Source organism: Cyanistes caeruleus, chromosome Z (genome assembly GCF_971803275.1).
Source record: "Cyanistes caeruleus chromosome Z, bCyaCae1.hap1.1, whole genome shotgun sequence".
Taxonomy (NCBI): domain Eukaryota; kingdom Metazoa; phylum Chordata; class Aves; order Passeriformes; family Paridae; genus Cyanistes; species Cyanistes caeruleus.
The window spans coordinates 6347171-6364724 of record NC_141732.1 but is presented as its reverse complement, the minus strand read 5'-3'; the positions used below and the strand labels follow the sequence as shown (position 1 = coordinate 6364724).

General features: G+C 47.9%; 1 protein-coding gene across 2 annotated transcripts; it reads left to right on the top strand.

Moving 5' to 3' along the window:
• Positions 1-372: 372 nt before the first annotated feature.
• LOC111945852 (serine/threonine-protein kinase PAK 3-like) lies at positions 373-15080 on the top strand. Of its 2 annotated transcripts, XM_086867779.1 has the most exons (15): positions 373-633; positions 1535-1572; positions 2015-2137; positions 5046-5180; positions 5458-5802; positions 6249-6413; positions 6735-6849; positions 8234-8297; positions 8999-9047; positions 9791-9903; positions 10581-10698; positions 11392-11491; positions 11934-12130; positions 13817-13954; positions 14749-15080. In XM_086867779.1, the coding sequence occupies exons 1-15, from the start codon at positions 555-557 to the stop codon at positions 14845-14847; spliced, it is 1878 nt and encodes a 625-aa protein (XP_086723905.1). In that variant the 5' UTR covers positions 373-554; the 3' UTR covers positions 14848-15080. The 2 variants fall into 2 exon arrangements, with proteins under 2 accessions (XP_086723905.1, XP_086723906.1); XM_086867780.1 differs by lacking the exons at positions 13817-13954; positions 14749-15080 and having other exon boundaries at positions 11934-12305.
• The last annotated feature ends 2474 nt before the right edge of the window (positions 15081-17554 follow it).

The following is a 17554-nucleotide window of genomic DNA, read 5'->3' as shown; positions in this document are numbered from 1 at the left end:
AATATGGAAATATGTGGAGAGATTTGTTAAGAATTATTTCAGCTGTTATGGCAACAGTGCTTTCTTTCCTGGTTCTGTGCAATGCTTTGGGCCATTCTCTTGGTCTGGTTGCCTTGTCTTTGGTCCCATGTGAGTGCTCAGTTGGGGAACAGGCTGTAGGTGCTTGGGCCACTCTTGCTTTTACTCTTGGATCCCTTGAACAACAGGGTTTGTTTCACCAGGGGACTTTGTGCAGCTTTGTGACAGAGGAGAACTTCCCAGGCTATTTGGTGTTTGCTGTAGGGGAGGTTGGGTTGCTTTGCATAAATTTGCATAAATTCCAATGCAGAACACTTGCTTTGTGATGTCAGGGCATGGTTGCCACATTGTCATGGAGACATCAGAAGGTTGCCTTGGAGCACGGAAGGCCTCAGTGTCAGAGCAGCTCTTGGGCTTGCTCAGTGCAGGAGCATCCTCCTGCTTGAGGCGTTTGTCAGTGGGCAGCTGCACACTGACAAGAGCCTTGTTCTTCTTGAGTTGGAGCAGTGTCTGCAAACTGCCACAGCAGTGCTCCAATGATGGAGCCACTCGCTGCTGCAGTTTGCACTGTTTACGGCTTTATTTATTCCGGCTATTACCTGACAAACCTGGCATGTAAGTAGAGGTTTTCCCTGGGTGTAACCTAACTTGGCTTTTGTAGGTCTTCCTGCTTTTTCTTAGTGCCTGGATTGATTTTGAAACAGAAGGACCATTAGGATGCCACTGCTTTGCTAAAGCTCCTGTCAACAAGTTTAGCAAAAACGGGATGCCTGTAGCCAGGGGTCTGCAGGCAGCATTTGCAAGGGTTCCATTCCCTGCACAGGAGAGTCTGTGGCAGCAGAGTCTGTCCTTTCCTCAGTTTGCTGGCTCAAGCAGGATAGCTTTGAAAATGCAGAGACCTTCTCAGAAGGCCTTCTTAAGACTTTGTGGTTCTCCCCACAAATGAGGGAAAGCTTCTTTTGTTCTCAGTTTTGTCATGAAAGGATTTGACTAAGTTCACCCTTTTCTGAGTGCTAGAATAGCAATACCTTTTGCAATGAAGTGCAAACTCCAAAGCAGCGAGTGTGTGCTTCTGAACGCTGGAGCTGCTGTTGCTGTGCTGCACAGTAGAACTGCCACAGCTCAGGGGGATTTGGGGGAAGATTTTCTGGGCCAATGTTTTCAGCAAGTTAATGAGAATTACTGCATGCAACTTATCTTTTAAAAAAGTATCTGAAAGGGAAAAGAGCAAAAGCTACTTTATCTGTTGGACAAGACTCGAGCATTGAGTGTTAAAGAACACTTTGCATGTTCTTGATAAACTTTGTGTTCACTTAATGGCAAAAGAGGCCAAAGTGTAGGCACAAGCAAGAATATTGCCCAGTTCCTTGTTGGATGTGTGAAAGAATGGTGTCCCCTGAGGGATGCTGTTAGAGGAAAATACCCTCTTGGTATTTGGGTTCACTTATTCTATGGGATTCAGCAGCCCAGGCAGTTTTCTCACCCCATTGCGTTCATTTTCCCTTGCTCACTGCAGGTCACCTGAGGCGTGTGTTCAGAGGTGCCGAATCTGAGGTGAGTGAGAAAGGAACCTTTGATGTTCCTGCTGCTTGGGAATTGTGGAGCAAGCTGGGATCTTGGCCTGTGGCAGCAGAGTGTAGGTGGCCAGCTGAGTAGGCTGAAAGGAAATCCATTTTCATGTCTGCAGCAGTGATAGCAAAGGCATTGCTGCCTATTTCCTCATTTTCCACTTCAGTGCGTTAAAAGAACCAGAAGACCAGTTTTGCAGAGAGAGCACTGCTTCTTGATAGTAGCCAGGGTGGGAGATCTAATTCAGACAATTTGCAGTCCAGTTGAATTAAGCCATTTTCATTTAGTTGGAGTGACTTAGAATCCCATTGCTATCAAAGTGGATGATTTGTCTTTAGTCGAGCTGGTTGTAGAAATAGAGCAGAATAGAAGTAAGGTTATAAATGATAGGTAGCTGCCTGTCCCTAACACTAGTATCTGTGCACAGAGCCCAGAACCAACAGCAGACTCTTCTCTGGCTCCCTCTGCTCCTGGAGAAGAGGCCAAAGAGGAGCAAAATGACCACGAGCCTCTAGCAGTGGTCACACCCCAGCCTGAACATTCGGAGACTGTAAGTGCCACTTCTGGCTGGTGTTGTCTTTAGTGCAAGGCACAGCTGCAAGTTCCTGAGCAGCCAGCACTTGCTGTTGGTAGCTGAGGCTGCCGAGTGCAGGAGTCGTGCCAGCACTTAGCAAGTCACCCCAGGCAATGGCAGCTGAAAAATGACTTTTGATCTGTCATGTTTAGGCCCCCAATTGCTGGGATTCTGAGAGGGGCCAGCCTGAAGCATGAAGGCTCCCTGTGCCCAGAGGAGGGAGCATTTCAAAGATACTCTGCTCAGCCATGTCACATTCTGGAGAGGACACTATGGTCTGGAGAGTCCTGTGCCCTACAGACTGGCCAAGTAGCTGCAGGCACAAAAGATGTGGCTCTGACCACACAAGTGCTTTGGGCTGGTTTGTCTCCATGGCCTTCTTGGGTGTGCTTACCTGGGAGTATTTCAGAGACACACTGGGGATGTGGAATTTCTGACTGAAATCAGGGATTTTGGTGCCTTTGTTGCTGGGTTGTTGTTCTGCCTCTTCAGGCAGAGCAGTCAGTAGCAGAGCTGACAGGTGCTCTGAGCCCACGTCTCTTCTGGCTTTTGATAAGCTGCAAAGAGATGATTTTGTGGTCCATGAATCCATGTGGGGCCACTCTTCTCTTGTGGCAGAAGACACAAATTGCACTGTCCTGAATCCTTCTTCTGAGGCAAAACCAGAGACTCCATATGTCTGTTGAGACTTTTCTTTCTGAAGTCTGCAGCTTTGAAAACTCCCCTGGAGCCTGGAGGCTGGGATAAAGCCGCAAGTCCTTGAGTGCTGTCTTGTGTTGCTAAGAACAGGAAAGGCATCTCCAAATTCTGGATGGTGTCTTTAAAGTCAAATGTGTAACGTGGTGCCTGAGCAGCTGCCTGGGACAAAGCACCCAGGGGTGTCGCTCAACAGCAGCTGAACGTGAGCCAGCTTGGGCCCAGGTGGCCAAGAAGGCCTGGGGCATGCTGGCCACGTGTCAGCAAGAGTGGGGCAGCAGGAGCAGGGCACTGAGCGTCCCCCTGTGCTGGGCAGCACCGTGGTGCTTCAAGTCTGCTTCAAGCAGACTTCCATCAATCCCTACATGACAGTGCTCACCACTTGGGTCACTTTCCTGCCAAACATCCCCTCCCTGCAGCCAAGAAGATTAGACCCTGGAGTGGGTGACAATTTCATCTTTTGCTTTGTTTATTTGTCTATTGGTTTGATTGTAAAAAGGACTCTGTGTAATTTCTCCTTCTGCAGCCATTAAAGGTGCTTTGGCTCAGCCCTTCCTGCCCACTTGCAGCACTGGAAGAAACTCTGTTAGAATTTGAATTTGGAAGATGGCAGTTCTGGAAAATGCAGTATTTTTGCAGGAGAACACATAGTTTGGAGTGGGGATGTTGGGGCAGAAGGAGCTGTTCTGGTGCCAGGCCAGACAGCAGGGCTTGCACATCACTTTCAGGTGGACAGTGCCCATGCCTTTTGGCAGCCCATGGTTGATCAATAGGTGTTGTGTTTGGGAATTGGGCAGGAAATCAATGGCCTTGCATTCCAGCTGGTGCTGAGAGATCAGAGATGCTGGGAGGGGCTGGGCTTCATTTCTGATTGCAGCCACTTCAGCACCATCAGTGTGCTTGAGTCCAAGAGAAGAACTTGTCTGAGCACAGATGCACAAAGACTGCAGTTCCCAGAGCAGTGCTCTGCGTCTGACAGCAAAGCACCGACACAATCCAGATTCCCCAAGAGTGTGATTTATAGAAGCAACAGGAGAGCAAGTTCAACACTGCTGCTGATGGGGGCACTGGCTACCGAGTGTTGATGTGTGTAGGGATAGAAAATATAGTAAAAGAGTTTATAATAGTGAGATCTAGCTGTCTATCTATCTATCTATCTATCTATCTATCTATCTATCTATCTATCTCCCTATCTATCATCTATTTGATAGATAGCAAATATTCCATTTGAATTTTCCCATCTCTGCTGCAAAGCAGTTGGTGGTATAAAGGTCACCTAAAGGCATCCCTTTGAGGACAGGAGGAGAGACAGGTTCCATTGACTGATCCAGAGCAGGCAAAGATGATTCCCCCTACAGAGAGGGTTGTTTTTTTCCCTCACAGCTCTTTTCCTCCTCCACTCTCTTCTGCTGTGAAACCTTCTTTTTATGCAACAAATTGCTGCATGTCCTAAGGGAGTGGAACAATCTCAAGCTCTAGGTGGAGTTTGGAGACTTTGGTCATACATGGATTACATGACACATGGTTTCCTTCATTGGCATCCCTCGGGGTGTGTCAATTCATTTGTTGATGGGGCCTTTGGAGGATCTCTGTTAGTGCCGCTCAGAATTCTCAGCTGACAAAAGAGGGAGGATAAACACCTTGGTCCTCTTCCATATACTCAGGTGGCCATAGGGGCTCCCTGACCTCCATCAGGATCAAATTGCACACATCCTTATCTCCTGACAGAGCAGGATTTCTAACAAGAGTGTAGATGTCAGAAAGGCAGGAATGGTTGTGCAGGCCTGAAGAGAACATGAAGTCCACAAGTGTCTCTCACAAGGGATGAAATCACACAGGAAGCCACCTGCAGAGCCAGGATGGAGCTGTGGGACAGGGCTGAGTGTGAGTGACTATGGAAAGACAAAGAGGACAGAGCAGAAGGGGAGGGAGGCCCTCAGCAGACCCTTGAGAAATGGCACACATTTCCTGTCAGCTGCGCAAGAGTCTGTTGGGGATTCAGACCCAGCTGGACCCTGATTGTACTGCCAGTGTCACTATGGAATCTGGGTCTCCCCATGGGCAGAGAACAAGCCAGGAGAGCAGCAGCACAGTGCTTTGGGAACGTGTGAGCCCATCAGTGTTTGAGTCTTGGCCCACAAATGTTGTGTGGGGAGTTGAAGGCCATGTTCTCTTGCTTTCTGTGCAGGTTGTTCTGGAGAAAGAGCAGGAGCAGATTGATTTGTCAGAGATGCCATGCCAGACTGAGGGAGAGCTGTTTCCGGCCCGAGAGCAGGAAGAGCAGCTTGGGCAGCAGGTGGAAGAGGCACTGGAGAATGGCCAGGTAAGCCTGGCTCAGCAGGTGACAGAGTGCAGGGCAGGAAGAGGGGCATAAAACACAGCTCTTGGGACTGAGGAGGCCAGGAGTCCTAGAAGCACTGAAAGCACAGAGCCTTGTAATCTGCAGAGATCAGCTCTGGGACAGGAGGGTTACAGTGGAAGCAGAGGTGGTTAAGTAGGCAGAAAGAAGTGACTGAATGAGTGTGATTTTGAGGCTGAAAGAGGGAAAAGCTGAGCCTGATGGCAGCTCCCAGTCACTTGTTCTCCATTTGTGTGTTCAGAATATCAAGGCAGAGCCACAAGCAGAGCTGCCTGAAGCTCAGAGTGCCATCGTGGCGGTGAAGAGGAGGCACCAGGAAGACATGAGGAACATTCAAGAGGAGATGACACTCTATCATCAGAGAAGAGATCTACAAAACAAGGTGAGTGATAGAGTGGCAGCCACTCCACTCATCAAGCTGTCTCTCTCATGTGTTTTAGAGGACAGCAAGGAAAATCTCCAGGCAGAGATGCAGGATATTCGGGCTAGGATCAAGGAAAGGGAGAAGAGGCTGGAGGAAGAAATGAAGATGGTGGAAGAGGAAATCAATCACCTGATTCAGGAGAAGAATTTTCTACATAAACAAGTGAGTGAAACAGCGATAGCCACTGCAGTCACTGCAGTCTGGTGGTTTCAGCCCCTCTTGCCTTTCCTCTGCAGAGCAGCAGGGAGCTGGGGTGATGCCTCTCAGTGCCATCCTGCTGTAGTGTCTATCCCAGCTGCTTTGAAGGAAACTTCCTGGTGTGCTGAATCCCAGCTACTGCTCTGGACAGTGGCACAAGTCGCTTTCCCCTTTTGCCAGCACTCATCTGAGTGCATTCCCGCTGGCCTCTTCCTGCTCTCCTTGTTTCTTCAGGTGTTTTTGCAAGTGAACACAGTCACCCAGATAGATGTTGAACACAAGCCACAAGCTGTCTGCATCCCTTGGGGAATCTGCTCCTCTCCAGCTCTCTCCCTTTCCTCCCAGTCAATGAGCCTTGGCAGAAAGGGACAAGCTGTAGTCTCTGACTGCTTTGTTCTGTTTGACTTGAGGTGGAAATGTTGACATCTCACCTGGCAGCCTGGGAAGGCTTCCAGCAAATGACTGGTGATGAGGAGCCCCAAGGTCGACATGAGGCACAGCAACTGTCCCAAGCAGAGATGCTGAAGGTTGGGAGTGTGTCAAAGATGGAGGAAAAGTGGACTCATTTTGAGGAGGTACAACATTTGGACAAGGATCTGCAAATGTGTCTGCAGTCTTTGGAGGGGGAAAGGGATCCTTGGGAGGAAATGGAATGGTCATTGTTGCAGTCATCCTTCAGAAAATCCATGAAAATAGGATATGAAGGTGTCTATGAACTCAAATAAAACAACCTCTGGTTTTGACCATTTGGTTTCAGAAGCAGGTGTCCAAAAAAATCCAGTTTATGAGCTTGGCATGTGGCTAAGAGCAACTTCTTACGGGCTTGAATTTGAAAAGGGTACTCGGGGTAATCTCTGCCATTCACTTTTCTGACACCAACTCATTTCTACTCTTAGAGCTACCAAGGAGCCTTGGTTCCCCTCCCTGAGAAGTGGAGCCTGTGCAATTTCTTCATCTCCAGCACTGACACAGATGCTGCTCAGCCACAGGAGGATTTCCTGGAGCTACTGAGTACATCTAGTTTATTTCTTGTCTGAGGGACAGTGAATTGTGTGCACGTGCCAGACTTAGCTGTACCAAATGTTCCTCCTCAGTTTGGTGTCACAGGGACATTTAGGTCTCTCCACAGGAAGTGCTCTGCTTCGAGGCAGGGAGAGAGCACTCTGCATGTTCCTGCTGTCCCTGAGGGCAGCCTGGACTGGTTAAAGTTTACCTGGCTTCCCTTTCTACTGAAGAAAGAAGCAGGAATTGTTGCTGGAGCAGTTGCTTGAGTTCTACCCATTGGCCCAACCCCTGCTCAGATCAGTCTCTAGGAAAACACATCAAGCCCTCTGTGATTCTGCAGCACAACCCATTTAATCTGCTTCTTGCCCATAAGAGCTGCCAGTGTTGTGCCCTCCCATAAAGACCTGTTGGGGCTGAGAAAAGATCCCAGTTGATTCTGTGTGTACTTTCACCTGTTGAGACAAAAAAGGGCATTGATCCACACCTCGGTGTGTCTGATGCCAAAGCCAATCCCGTTGTGTCCTGAATGGGGGCAGCAGCTTGTCAGGGGCTCAGGCTGGCTGTGGCTTGTGGCCATGGCTTGTCAGTGCTCATGCTTGGCCTTTGGCAGCCTTGCTGTGTGCCCTGGCCCTGAGGGCTGCTGTGACTGAAGGGGCTGGAGCCTTCCTTAGCTGGGAGAGTGGCGCTGCTGCCCAGCCGGCCGCTGCAGAGCCGAGCTGGCCCGAGGCAGCAGCCCCTTGTCTGGGCCGGCTTCTGCACGGCACGGCCTGGACTCCCGAGAGGGACAGCATCTCCTCTGGGCAGCTGTGCATGTCACAGCGGCGCCTGAGCAGCACTGCTGTCCTCGCTGCCCTTGCCCGCTGTGCCCACTTGGGAAGGTGGGGGGAACGTGTGCGGTGCTGAGAGGCCGAGTCCAATGGCAGCCACTGATCCGCGCTGTCAGGGTGAAGGGAAGCACTGGGGTTCTTCCCATGGGCCATGGGCAAGGGCGTCTTGGAGCTCAGCCTGCTCATACAGGGTGAGTGTCCTGATGCTGAAAGCCCCCTTGGAATGGGTCACAGCATCAGCTGCTCTGCTTTACAGATGGAAAGCCATTCATTCTGTTGGCAAATGGCTACAAGTTGGAGATGATGCCCTCCTCTCCTGGCAATGCATCTCCCTGGGCTTTATTTCCTGACAAGAGAAGTCTTCAAAGGACTGGACAGAACCAGTCTCTCTGCTGGCCATTTGGACTGCAGAACTGCCTGCCTTGTTGCTCTTGCTCTTGTTGTTGTGGTTGCTGCCCAGCTGACCACAAAGGGTTCAGAGTCCCAGACAGTGGGGCTTTCTTATCTCCTGGAAATTGGAATTTCTGCTTGAAAGTGAGAATCCTGCATTTTGTTTCCCTCAGGGAGAATGGTGAATGTGGAAAATCCCATACGAAAATACACTGAACTGGAAAATCTCGGCAGCGGGTGAGTCCACAGATACTTCTACACAGCCTTGGGCCAGGTGTTTCGCTGGTGGAATATCCATCAAGTGGGAAGTCAGACAAGCTGCAAACGTGTTTAGACACCAGGGTTAGTCTGCCCCATCTCTCAGTACTGGCCAGAATTTGTAAGTGTGCTCAGAGGGCATTGCCAAAGACATCTCCATGCTGCCAACCAAGGTCTTGCCTGCAGCAAGGAACAGAACCTGGTAGATCTCCTTGTCTGTCAAGTGTGGGACAGCTCTGTGGTAATTTCCTTAGCATTTGCATATGTCTCAAGATCATAGAATTTTGCCACACGAATGACAGAAGAAGAACCCTGCTTACCTGAAAGAGCAACCTGCCCCCTTATGATAGCTGTCAGATGACACTTCTCAGGGAGCATTTTTTCCAAGAGTTTTCTAAAGGAAATACTCCGTGCTCAGGATTAGAACTGCCCAGTTTGGAAACTGATAGCCGAGATGAAGGAATAAGCTGTCTTTTTGAGCTGAGGCAGGAAAGCCCAGCGCTTCAGGAACAGGCCCAGTGCTCATGCACTGGAGGGGAAAATGTATCATCTGCCTTCTGGCAGACCCCTCCTGCAATCTGCAGCTTTTAGGTATTTACAGCAGAGATCTCCTGTCTGGAGTGGCTTTCACTCCAAGATCTAAATGGCTTCTCCTTTCTTTGCTGCTGTTTTGTTTCTAGGGCTTTTGGAGAGGTTTCTAGAGCACTTGACATTACCACAGGAGGAGAGGTAAATGTCAACAGCCCCTGGAGACTCTGCTGCTCTCAAGGCCTTTCCCTACGGGTGACATCTGTGCCTGGAGCTTTGGGTAGAGCTGTGCAGCAAAGACACAGGAAGCACAGACTGGTGCCAGCCTGCAAATTGCACTTGGGACAGTCTTTGTCCTTCTCAGCTGCCAGTAGGAAGGCAAGGAGGGCAGTGGTTCCTTGCAGAGAAGGACGTGCCCACTTGCTCTCAATTGCTAAAACCAAGGTTTAGCATGTCACTTAGAGCATCTCACTGCTCTTTGGGGCTACAGCTTCAGAGTCCTGAATCCTCATTTCTGGCTGACAGCAAATACATCTGAATGTTACTGGTAGCTCATTAGCCACTTGGGAGCTGTACGTAGGGAGAGATCTGCAAGGTGTCCCTAAAAGCCCAAAGGCCTGCCTGTATCCACAGAGTACCAAGGCACAGATTACTTCTCTGGAAGTCCAGGCAGAGCAGCAGAGAGTGTGGTCAGAGCTTTGTGGGTGAGAGTTGATACACCTTTGTTACCAAGTGGACAAGGCAAAGTGTCAGTGGTCAGGTGTCATGTAACTGTCCCCAAGGGAGCAGAGCAATGGGCTGTTGGATTGTCACTTCCTAATTACTCCAATGTCTAATCACAAGGTGCTTTGGCACAGCTTGGCTGTGCCGTTCCAGAATCACTCACTCCATGTGAGAAGCTCCATGCCATCTTCCAAAGTTACTCATTTTCAATATCATTTTAGGTGGCCATAAAGAAAATCAATGTTCAAGGACGGATCAGGAAGGAAGCAATTGCTTATGAACTCATGGTCATGAAAATGAATAGGAACCCCAACATGGTGACCTATTTAGAGAGGTGAGGGGTTCTTGTTTTATCCCACCAATATTTATTTACATACTTCATGCATGCAAAATTAAAACCCACTTTGGATACTGGCAGGAAAAAAGAACTCTTAATTACTGGTTAATTATGATTTCTCACCCTATCTCCAGTGGATGGAAGAGATTTTTGCATTTTGTCTGCATTATTCTACCCTGGCAAATGCAGTTTGAAAATTGTCAAAAAATCTGGATCAGCCCTATCTTAAGAACAAAACACTCTGTAAATTCATTTCCTCCACATTGGATTGGGGCTTAACTTTTTCAAGTTTTTAGGAGCACCTTTGAAGTGCTGATAAACCACCCTAGAGAGAGGATTTCCCTTGCATCGCTGCCCTTTTTCCATTGCTGTGAATGCCAGGAAGACTCGGTGCTTATTAAAAGAGATACCATGTGTGACAGTTTTTTATCTGGGCTGTTACTAAACTGCATTTTTCACTTGCTGGCCATCTAAGACATCTCCTTTTTTGTACATGTGCCATTCTCCTTGAGACTGCACAGACTGCAAACCCTGCACAGCCTAGAGGCAATGTCTATTCCTTTTATTCTGTCCTTGTAACAAAGACACCCAGAAACAAGAATCAACTGTTGTCTTTTGCAAACAGCAACGTAGCCATGCATGTTCATCTCCACACCCTTGTTTCCTTCTTTCAGTTACTTTGTGGGGAAGCACCTTTGGCTGGTGATGGAGTACATGGACGGAGGCACTCTGAGAGATATCATCAATGAGACTCAAATGTCAGAAGGAGAGATTGCAGTTGTCAGCCGTGAGGTCAGGGATCCCACCTGTGCTTCCAAGGGCTTGAGCAAGATTGTCTGGGAAACTGGGGCTCAGAATGGGAGTGATTTCATGGGCCAAGCTTGGTTTCTGTGTTGCTGGTATGCTATGGGCAAGCAAGAGCCTTTCAAGTGAACTGCCTGCCAGTGTCCCTGCACTCACTCTACTCACTCCTTGTACTCTTATCTCCTGCAGCTGTAGTCTAGTTCTGTCGCTTCTATTTGGATTTGCTGTTCTCCACCTTGCCTCTCTAAATGCTTACTTTGTGCTTATCTGCACTACATTCCTTACCTCTAAAGCAAAGATGCTGGTGGCAGGATTTGAAACAAACAGCAAAGAAAAAAAGAGGGACTAATTTCTTTTAGGTCTCAGCAGAAAAGGATAGTAGTGCAGCCCAAATGCTGTTTGCTTCTGAGCACACCCACTGCAGCTGCAGTCACTCTGCCTGGTTTGCAGGGGACAGTCTACAACAGCAGTTGCTGCTGCTGTTGCAAAAGCTGCCATGCCTTTCCTGACAAAGGTCCTGCTCTGCTGCTGTTGCAGCAGCAGGCTCTTCCTCTCAGTGGCACTGTGTTCTGCCATTACTCCCCATTCCCCTGCAAAGGGAATTTTTACAGCTGTTTCCTTGCTTGTGTGATGAAATCACATCACTCATTTTTGCCCCCCTGTTTCTGCTTTCTCTCGCAGTGCCTGCAAGGACTGGGTTTTCTTCACTCCAACCATGTGATCCATCGAGATGTGAAGAGCTGCAACATCCTTCTCAGAATGGACGGCTCTGTCAAGCTGGGTCAGTGTATTCTTGGTGAGGTTCAGCCTCCCAGGGATGTGGGGTGTGGGGCTGCTTTCAGTGACTGCCAGCTCCCCAAAAATGGTGCTGCTGGCAGTGCAGGGGCCCCTGCTGTGAGCTGAAGGCACAGTTGTGATGTGCACAGAGGTATGACAAGGTACCACAAGCAGTCAAGAGTGGCATTGCTGTGTCCCATCCAAAGGGAAGGAGCTACAATCTAAAGCTTCGGAAAAAGAAAGGCCATTGCTGGAGGAAGTGTAAAAAAGGTGGGGATTTTTTGAAGCAGCCAATTCCATATTTCCTTGGTTAAAGCCCTGAGGAAATTGAGCAGGAATGGATTTCCAGCAGATGACAAAGTGCATTCTGAGACTGGGAGTGGGCAATGCTTTTGCTTGGTTTCCTAATTGGAGCTGCCTTTCATGGTGTGTTGTTTTCTCCACAGCTGACTTTGGCCTCTCTGCTCAGCTCATCCCTGAGCAGAGGAGACAGAGCTCCGTGGCCGGCACTTCTGGGTTGATGGCGCCTGAAGTCGTGACAGGTCACCCGTACGGCCCCAAAATGGACATATGGTCTTTTGTAATCGTGGGCATCGAAATGGTGGAACGAGAAGTTCCTTACTGGAATGAAACTCCTGTCTCGGTAAGGTGCAAATACTCACTGATCCTGCTGACTTTCTCACCTGTCCCATGTTCTGTGTGCCACTGGAGAAAATGCCATTGCCATCTGCTGGCACTACTTCCACCAAGGTCCCCTTCTAAAAATGTCCCTGCAGCACATCAGCATCCGCTGTAGGTTTGGTTGCATCAGCAGGCAAGTGGCAGGTACCCAGTTCAGAAACGTGCCATTTTGGCCTGCAGCCCTGCTGGCCTCTGTGACATTTCTCTTTTGCTATTTGAAAATTCTTGAAGCTTGTCTCTTAAGTAGAAGAATTTTTCAGTGGAGAGTTCAGCAGTGTGATAAATATCCTTTGAGATGGAGTTGGGACCTTCCCGGTTTCAATTTTCTAGAAAAAGAAAAAATGAAAATAAAGAAAAGGAAATGGAAAAGAAAAAGAAAAAAAGAAGAGAAAAGGGATGAGAAAAAAAGAAAAAGGAATAGGATAAGGAAAAGGGGGAGGAAGAGGAAGGGAAAAGGGAAGGGAAAAGGAAAGAGAAAGAAGGAAAAGGAAAAGGAATATATAAAATTAAACTTAAAATTAAGAATAAAAATAAAATCAGGAAAAGGAAAAGAAAAAGAAAAAGAAAATAATAGAACAAAAAGGAAAAGTAAACAGAAAATACAAAAATCAAAGTAGTTCTGCTTGCTTTTTCCTTTATTAAACAAAGCACATCCATTTTTGTCCAAATTCTAGTATCTTTTCCAAATCCTGTGGGACCTCCAAACTTTCAGGCTTTCAAGTCATCTGTACATTGTTCTGTCATGTGTCTGGGTGGCCTGGATAAGTTCAGAATGTGTTTTTCTCCAGCTGCAGTTAGAATTGTGTGCCAAAGCCCTGGCTGTTTCTTGGTACTTGAACAGGAGGATGAGCCTGCAGTCAGGTGCCTGGGGCTGGGATCCAAGGGGTGCGGTTGACGCCGGTGCTGTTCCTTTAGCACAGGAGCAGGGCCATCCCTGGGTTGCACAGCGCTAGTGACAGTGAGGACTCCCCACCATGCCCACTAGCTGAGCTCAGCTGCAGAGGGACAGGATAAAACCTTCTTTTTGACCTCTGCTGCTGTGGGAAAAGTGAAGGAAGTTTTCCTCTGGCTTGAAGAGGATCAAAGTCTCCTTGGTCAGCATCTATTTCATTGCTACCAGCACTGGTGGGCGTTTTCATGCAGACTCCTAGGCCTCTCCCCACTGTCATTTCTGTCTGTTTTAAATGCTTTCTGCATTTCTTTCAAGAAGTAAAACAAAAACTTGATGATTTTTGTTTCATGGAAGCTGTGCTTGAGGGACCAACCAGCATGGCAGTGATCCCTTTTGTGCAATAATCCTTGGAAATAGTATAGCTAGAGCAAATTCCCCCTCCCAAATGGCCTGTCAAGCTATTCACACAAGCTGGTGTGAATCCTCAGAGAAGCAAAAGCTGCATTTGGTGATGGAGTTCTCATTAACCAGAGAAGTAGTCAGTGAAAATCAGCTGCCAAGGCAAGATCTGCTGGATGTTGGAAAAGCTGGGGCTGCCTCGGTGTTTAAGTTTTTTATTGGTATAGGAAAGTCATCTCTGCCTCTCTGCCAGGGCAAAAAATGCCACTGCAGAGTGGAGCTGAAACAATGGGCTCTGGGAGAGCAGTTGCAGATGGGAAAGAAGCAGGTGGAGCCTTGTGTTTCCTTTTTCTCCAGCCTCAACTCCTGATAAACATAAGAGGGACACCAAAGCTGCAGCAGCCCAACCTATTCTCGCTTTTGCTGCATGACTTCCTGAACTGCTGCCTGCAGACAGACGAGGCACAGCGCTGGTCTGCTGAGGAGCTCCTGCAGGTAAAATGCCAAGGGGCTGCAGGTGAAACAGTGTCTGAGGGATGGGCTCCTCCTCCGCTGAAATCCAAGGCATCAGATGTGCCCCCCTCCTCCTCACCTCCAATCTTCCTTCTGTTCAAATGGAAATGGCGAGGAATTCTAGCAGGACTGGCAGGGACCTGTAAAGCTCATGTGGTCCAAGTGCCCTGCAATGAGCAGGGACATCTTTAAAGGGATCAGGATGTCCAGAGCCCTCTCCCACCTGCCTGGAATGGTTCCAGGGACAGGGCACCTACAAGCTCTTAGGACAACCTGTGCTAGTGTTGTTTGTTTGTCCAAGGAAACAAGTTCTTCCTTAGACTTCTTCTGATCCCATCCCCTTTTTCTTTAAACATATTAGCCCATGTCCTGTTGTCATTGGACCTATTCAAAAAGATGTCCTGCACACCCTCAGAAGCCACTCTGAAGTTTTGGAAAGTGTCTAGAAAGTCTCCCTGGGGCCTGTTCTTCTCCAGGCTGAATAACTCCAGCTCTCTCAGCCTGGCAGAGAAAGCACCATTTCTAGAGCCCTGCTAGGGCAAAAGTCCCATCAAAATGTAGAAAGAAGAATCAATGGATGAGTGGGATTCTGGGCCAGGTTTGCCTGTGATGGCAAGGTCCTGCACGTGAAGATGGAGGTGCAGATGCCCCCATTGGTTCCCTTTCTGGGTCTGTCTGGGAACCAGAGGAATCCTGATTGAGGCTGTGAAGCATTGAGCTTGGAAATTCATGGTTAACTGAGTTTTGTTGATTTCTTTTTTTTCCCTTTTGGGCAGCATCCACTTGTAACATTAACTGAGCCTGTGTCCAGCCTGGTGCCGCTGATCATTTCAGTGAAGAGGAGGAAGGAGGAGAAAACATCAGGACCAGCGTAGAGTCAGCTTGTAGACTAGGATTGTAGAGTAGGGTTATAGAGTAGGATTCTGAACTAGGATTATAGAGTAGGGTTCTAGAGTAGGATTGTGGACTAGAATTGTAGAGTAGGGTTATAGAGTAGGATTCTGAACTAGGATTATAGAGTAGGGTTCTAGAGTAGGATTGTGGACTAGAATTGTAGAGTAGGGTTATAGAGTAGGACTATAAATCAATAAAATTTCTGAAATTTTAACTCATCTGGAAGATTGCTTTCTTTTTTACCCTGTGAATAAACTCAGCATTTCCTTCTGACTTATCAGTTGTCTCTTCAAGGTGCAAAGTGATATTCATGTCTTCTTTGGTGTGCTTTGAAAGTGGGGAAGGCTCTTCTTCAGTCATCCTCTCCAAAGTGCATTGCCTTTGGAATTTGGCTCACTGGCTGGGTTTTGCCCAGCTGTGTGGTATGTCTAATTGAGGCAGAAAGGGCAATGGCATTTGCAGGTACAAGCAATGGAGGGGTGGGGCAGCCGAAACATCCTGTGCAGATGCAGGCCTTCAGCTGTGACTCCAGAGCATTTGGGTTCCTGCCATTTGGATTTGTATCCCTGTGGTGGTTTCACATTGATTGATATTTGGAGAAGGAAGAAACCACCTATGGAAGTGATTTTTTGGAGAGAAGCTGCTGGGAGCTCCTTCTGTGCTTGGGAAAGGTCAATAGCTGGCTAGTGCTGAGAAGTGACAACATTTTGAACCATTTAGAAATTAGGTCTGCCTCTGTGAGATTTACATTTTTAAAAATAAAGCTAGGGAAACCTCTCTCTTGGCTTCTGGACCCAGAAGGTGACGGAGCTCTGGTGAGGCCGGCCCTGCTCGTCCACGGCCTGTGCTCCTGGGAGAGGCTGGGCCGGACCCCAGTGGCTCCTGGACGGGGGATGGAGGCTGCAGAATCCCAGCCCCAGGCAAGGCTGGGCCACAGCTGCTGACATCTCGCTGACACTAAACCCTCTCCCCAGCACACACCAATGGCTCCAGGCCAAGCCTCCCCTCCCAGCAGCTGCCGGGCAGAGAGAGGGGCCCAGGGCAGCCTGAAATCATCATCATAAGTGCTGCTGCCACTGCCCACGACCATCTGCAGACCTGGCAAGATTTAAACCTTTCATTTAACCCTATCAGTGCACAGATGAGAACTGCAGACCACCATTCTCCCCTCAAGAGAAAAGGACAAAGTGGGGACACGTAGAAGACAACATGAAGACGCTGGGGTCATTAAAGTAAGAATCAAAGAAGGTGAATGAGGAGATGTCTCATTGTTGGGCTGAAAATTTCTTTTGGTAGGGCTATGGATATAGAAAATGATACACAGAAATATCTCCTTCAATTCATGAGAGAGGATGGGGGAATGAAGCATTCAAACTGTGCATGTGAACAGAGGCATGCATTGATAAGAAGCCAAGCAGATGTTGCAGTAGCTGTGATCCCATGAGAAGTCTGAACAGAGAGTGAGAGAGATGAGAGTGAGGAAGACCTTTTGTCCCCAGGGAGAGAAGAAGAAAAGCTCTGTTCCCAGAGGTGATGACAGAGACAGATGAAGGGAACATTTGCCTTTGAACAACTCATCCTTAAAATAATAACCCATGGCTGTGAAAATGGGAAGGATTTCACAACTGCAGAACTTAACCTGGGCAGATGCTATCTGTGGAAATGAAAAGCCATGAGAAACTGTTTCTTGTAGAGAAGTCTCGGTGGCATGGCAAGAGAAATCTTCTCTCCCTTCACGAACTGACAGAGGAGTATTGTATTGTTGGTACTGATTTAACATCCCATGTTTTGAGTCTATGCTGTCAGCTTGGAAAGGAAAGAAGTTAGTCAGGGGGAGGAAAGGAGTCCTGGAAGTCTTATTCTGATGCTTCTCCTTCTTGTAGTCCTGTTAATAAAGTTTCTTTATACCTTTTATGTTTTGAGCCTGTTTTGCCCTTCTCCTAATCCATATCTCCCAGCAAAAACAAATGAGTAAGTGCACTGGTGATTTTAGCCAGTGCTAAACCCACCACATTATTTAATAATTATAAAATAGAATTATTACAAGAAAAATAATTGTCCTGGTGTGACTTTATATATCTTGAGTTCTGCACCTTTAAGGTTTGCTTTGGGAGCTGGGGGGAAGTTGAAGCTGCTGGAGGCTGATGGGACTTTTTTCTCCTGACCAATTACTAGTCATTTCTGAGAACTCCCAGTGATTCTGACCACTGAAAAGTGAGATCAACTTGTGAATACCTATCGTAAGGCTTAAGACTGGGAATTTCTTGTTCTCTTTGGTTTCCATCTTTTGAACAGGTAACAATGCTCCAGCTCCGGCTCCAGCTCAGCCTCTTCCTCCCCAACCAGGCCGGACAAGGCCGCGGAGGGTGGGGGGAAGGAGAAGAGCAGAGGCAGCCGGCCTGACTTGGTTTGCAGTTTGTGCTACTGAACTGAAACCTGACTCCATGAACATCTGCAGCTTTCCAAGACTTGAACTCTTTTACTACCTGGATGAGACTTACAGATTAATCCTTTTTTCCCAGAGAGAGGGGAAGAGAGAGAGAGAGAGGGATAATCAACATGAAGAAGGCACAATAAAACTATCAAAATCAGTGAAGAAAAGAATTAAGTTTTAGATGGGGAAGAGAGAATCAGGAGATGCTTTAATAAGCTGAAATATTTTTCTGTTTAAGCTATAGAGATGGACAA

Coding starts and splice junctions, on each gene's coding strand:
- LOC111945852 (XM_086867779.1), top strand. CDS start 555: ATGATGGAGCCACTCGCTGCTGCAGTTTGCACTGTTTACGGCTTTATT. Junction 6,414..6,734: donor AGTGGACTCATTTTGAGGAG/GTACAACATTTG, acceptor TTCTACTCTTAG/AGCTACCAAGGAGCCTTGGT. Junction 11,492..11,933: donor GGACGGCTCTGTCAAGCTGG/GTCAGTGTATTC, acceptor TTTTCTCCACAG/CTGACTTTGGCCTCTCTGCT.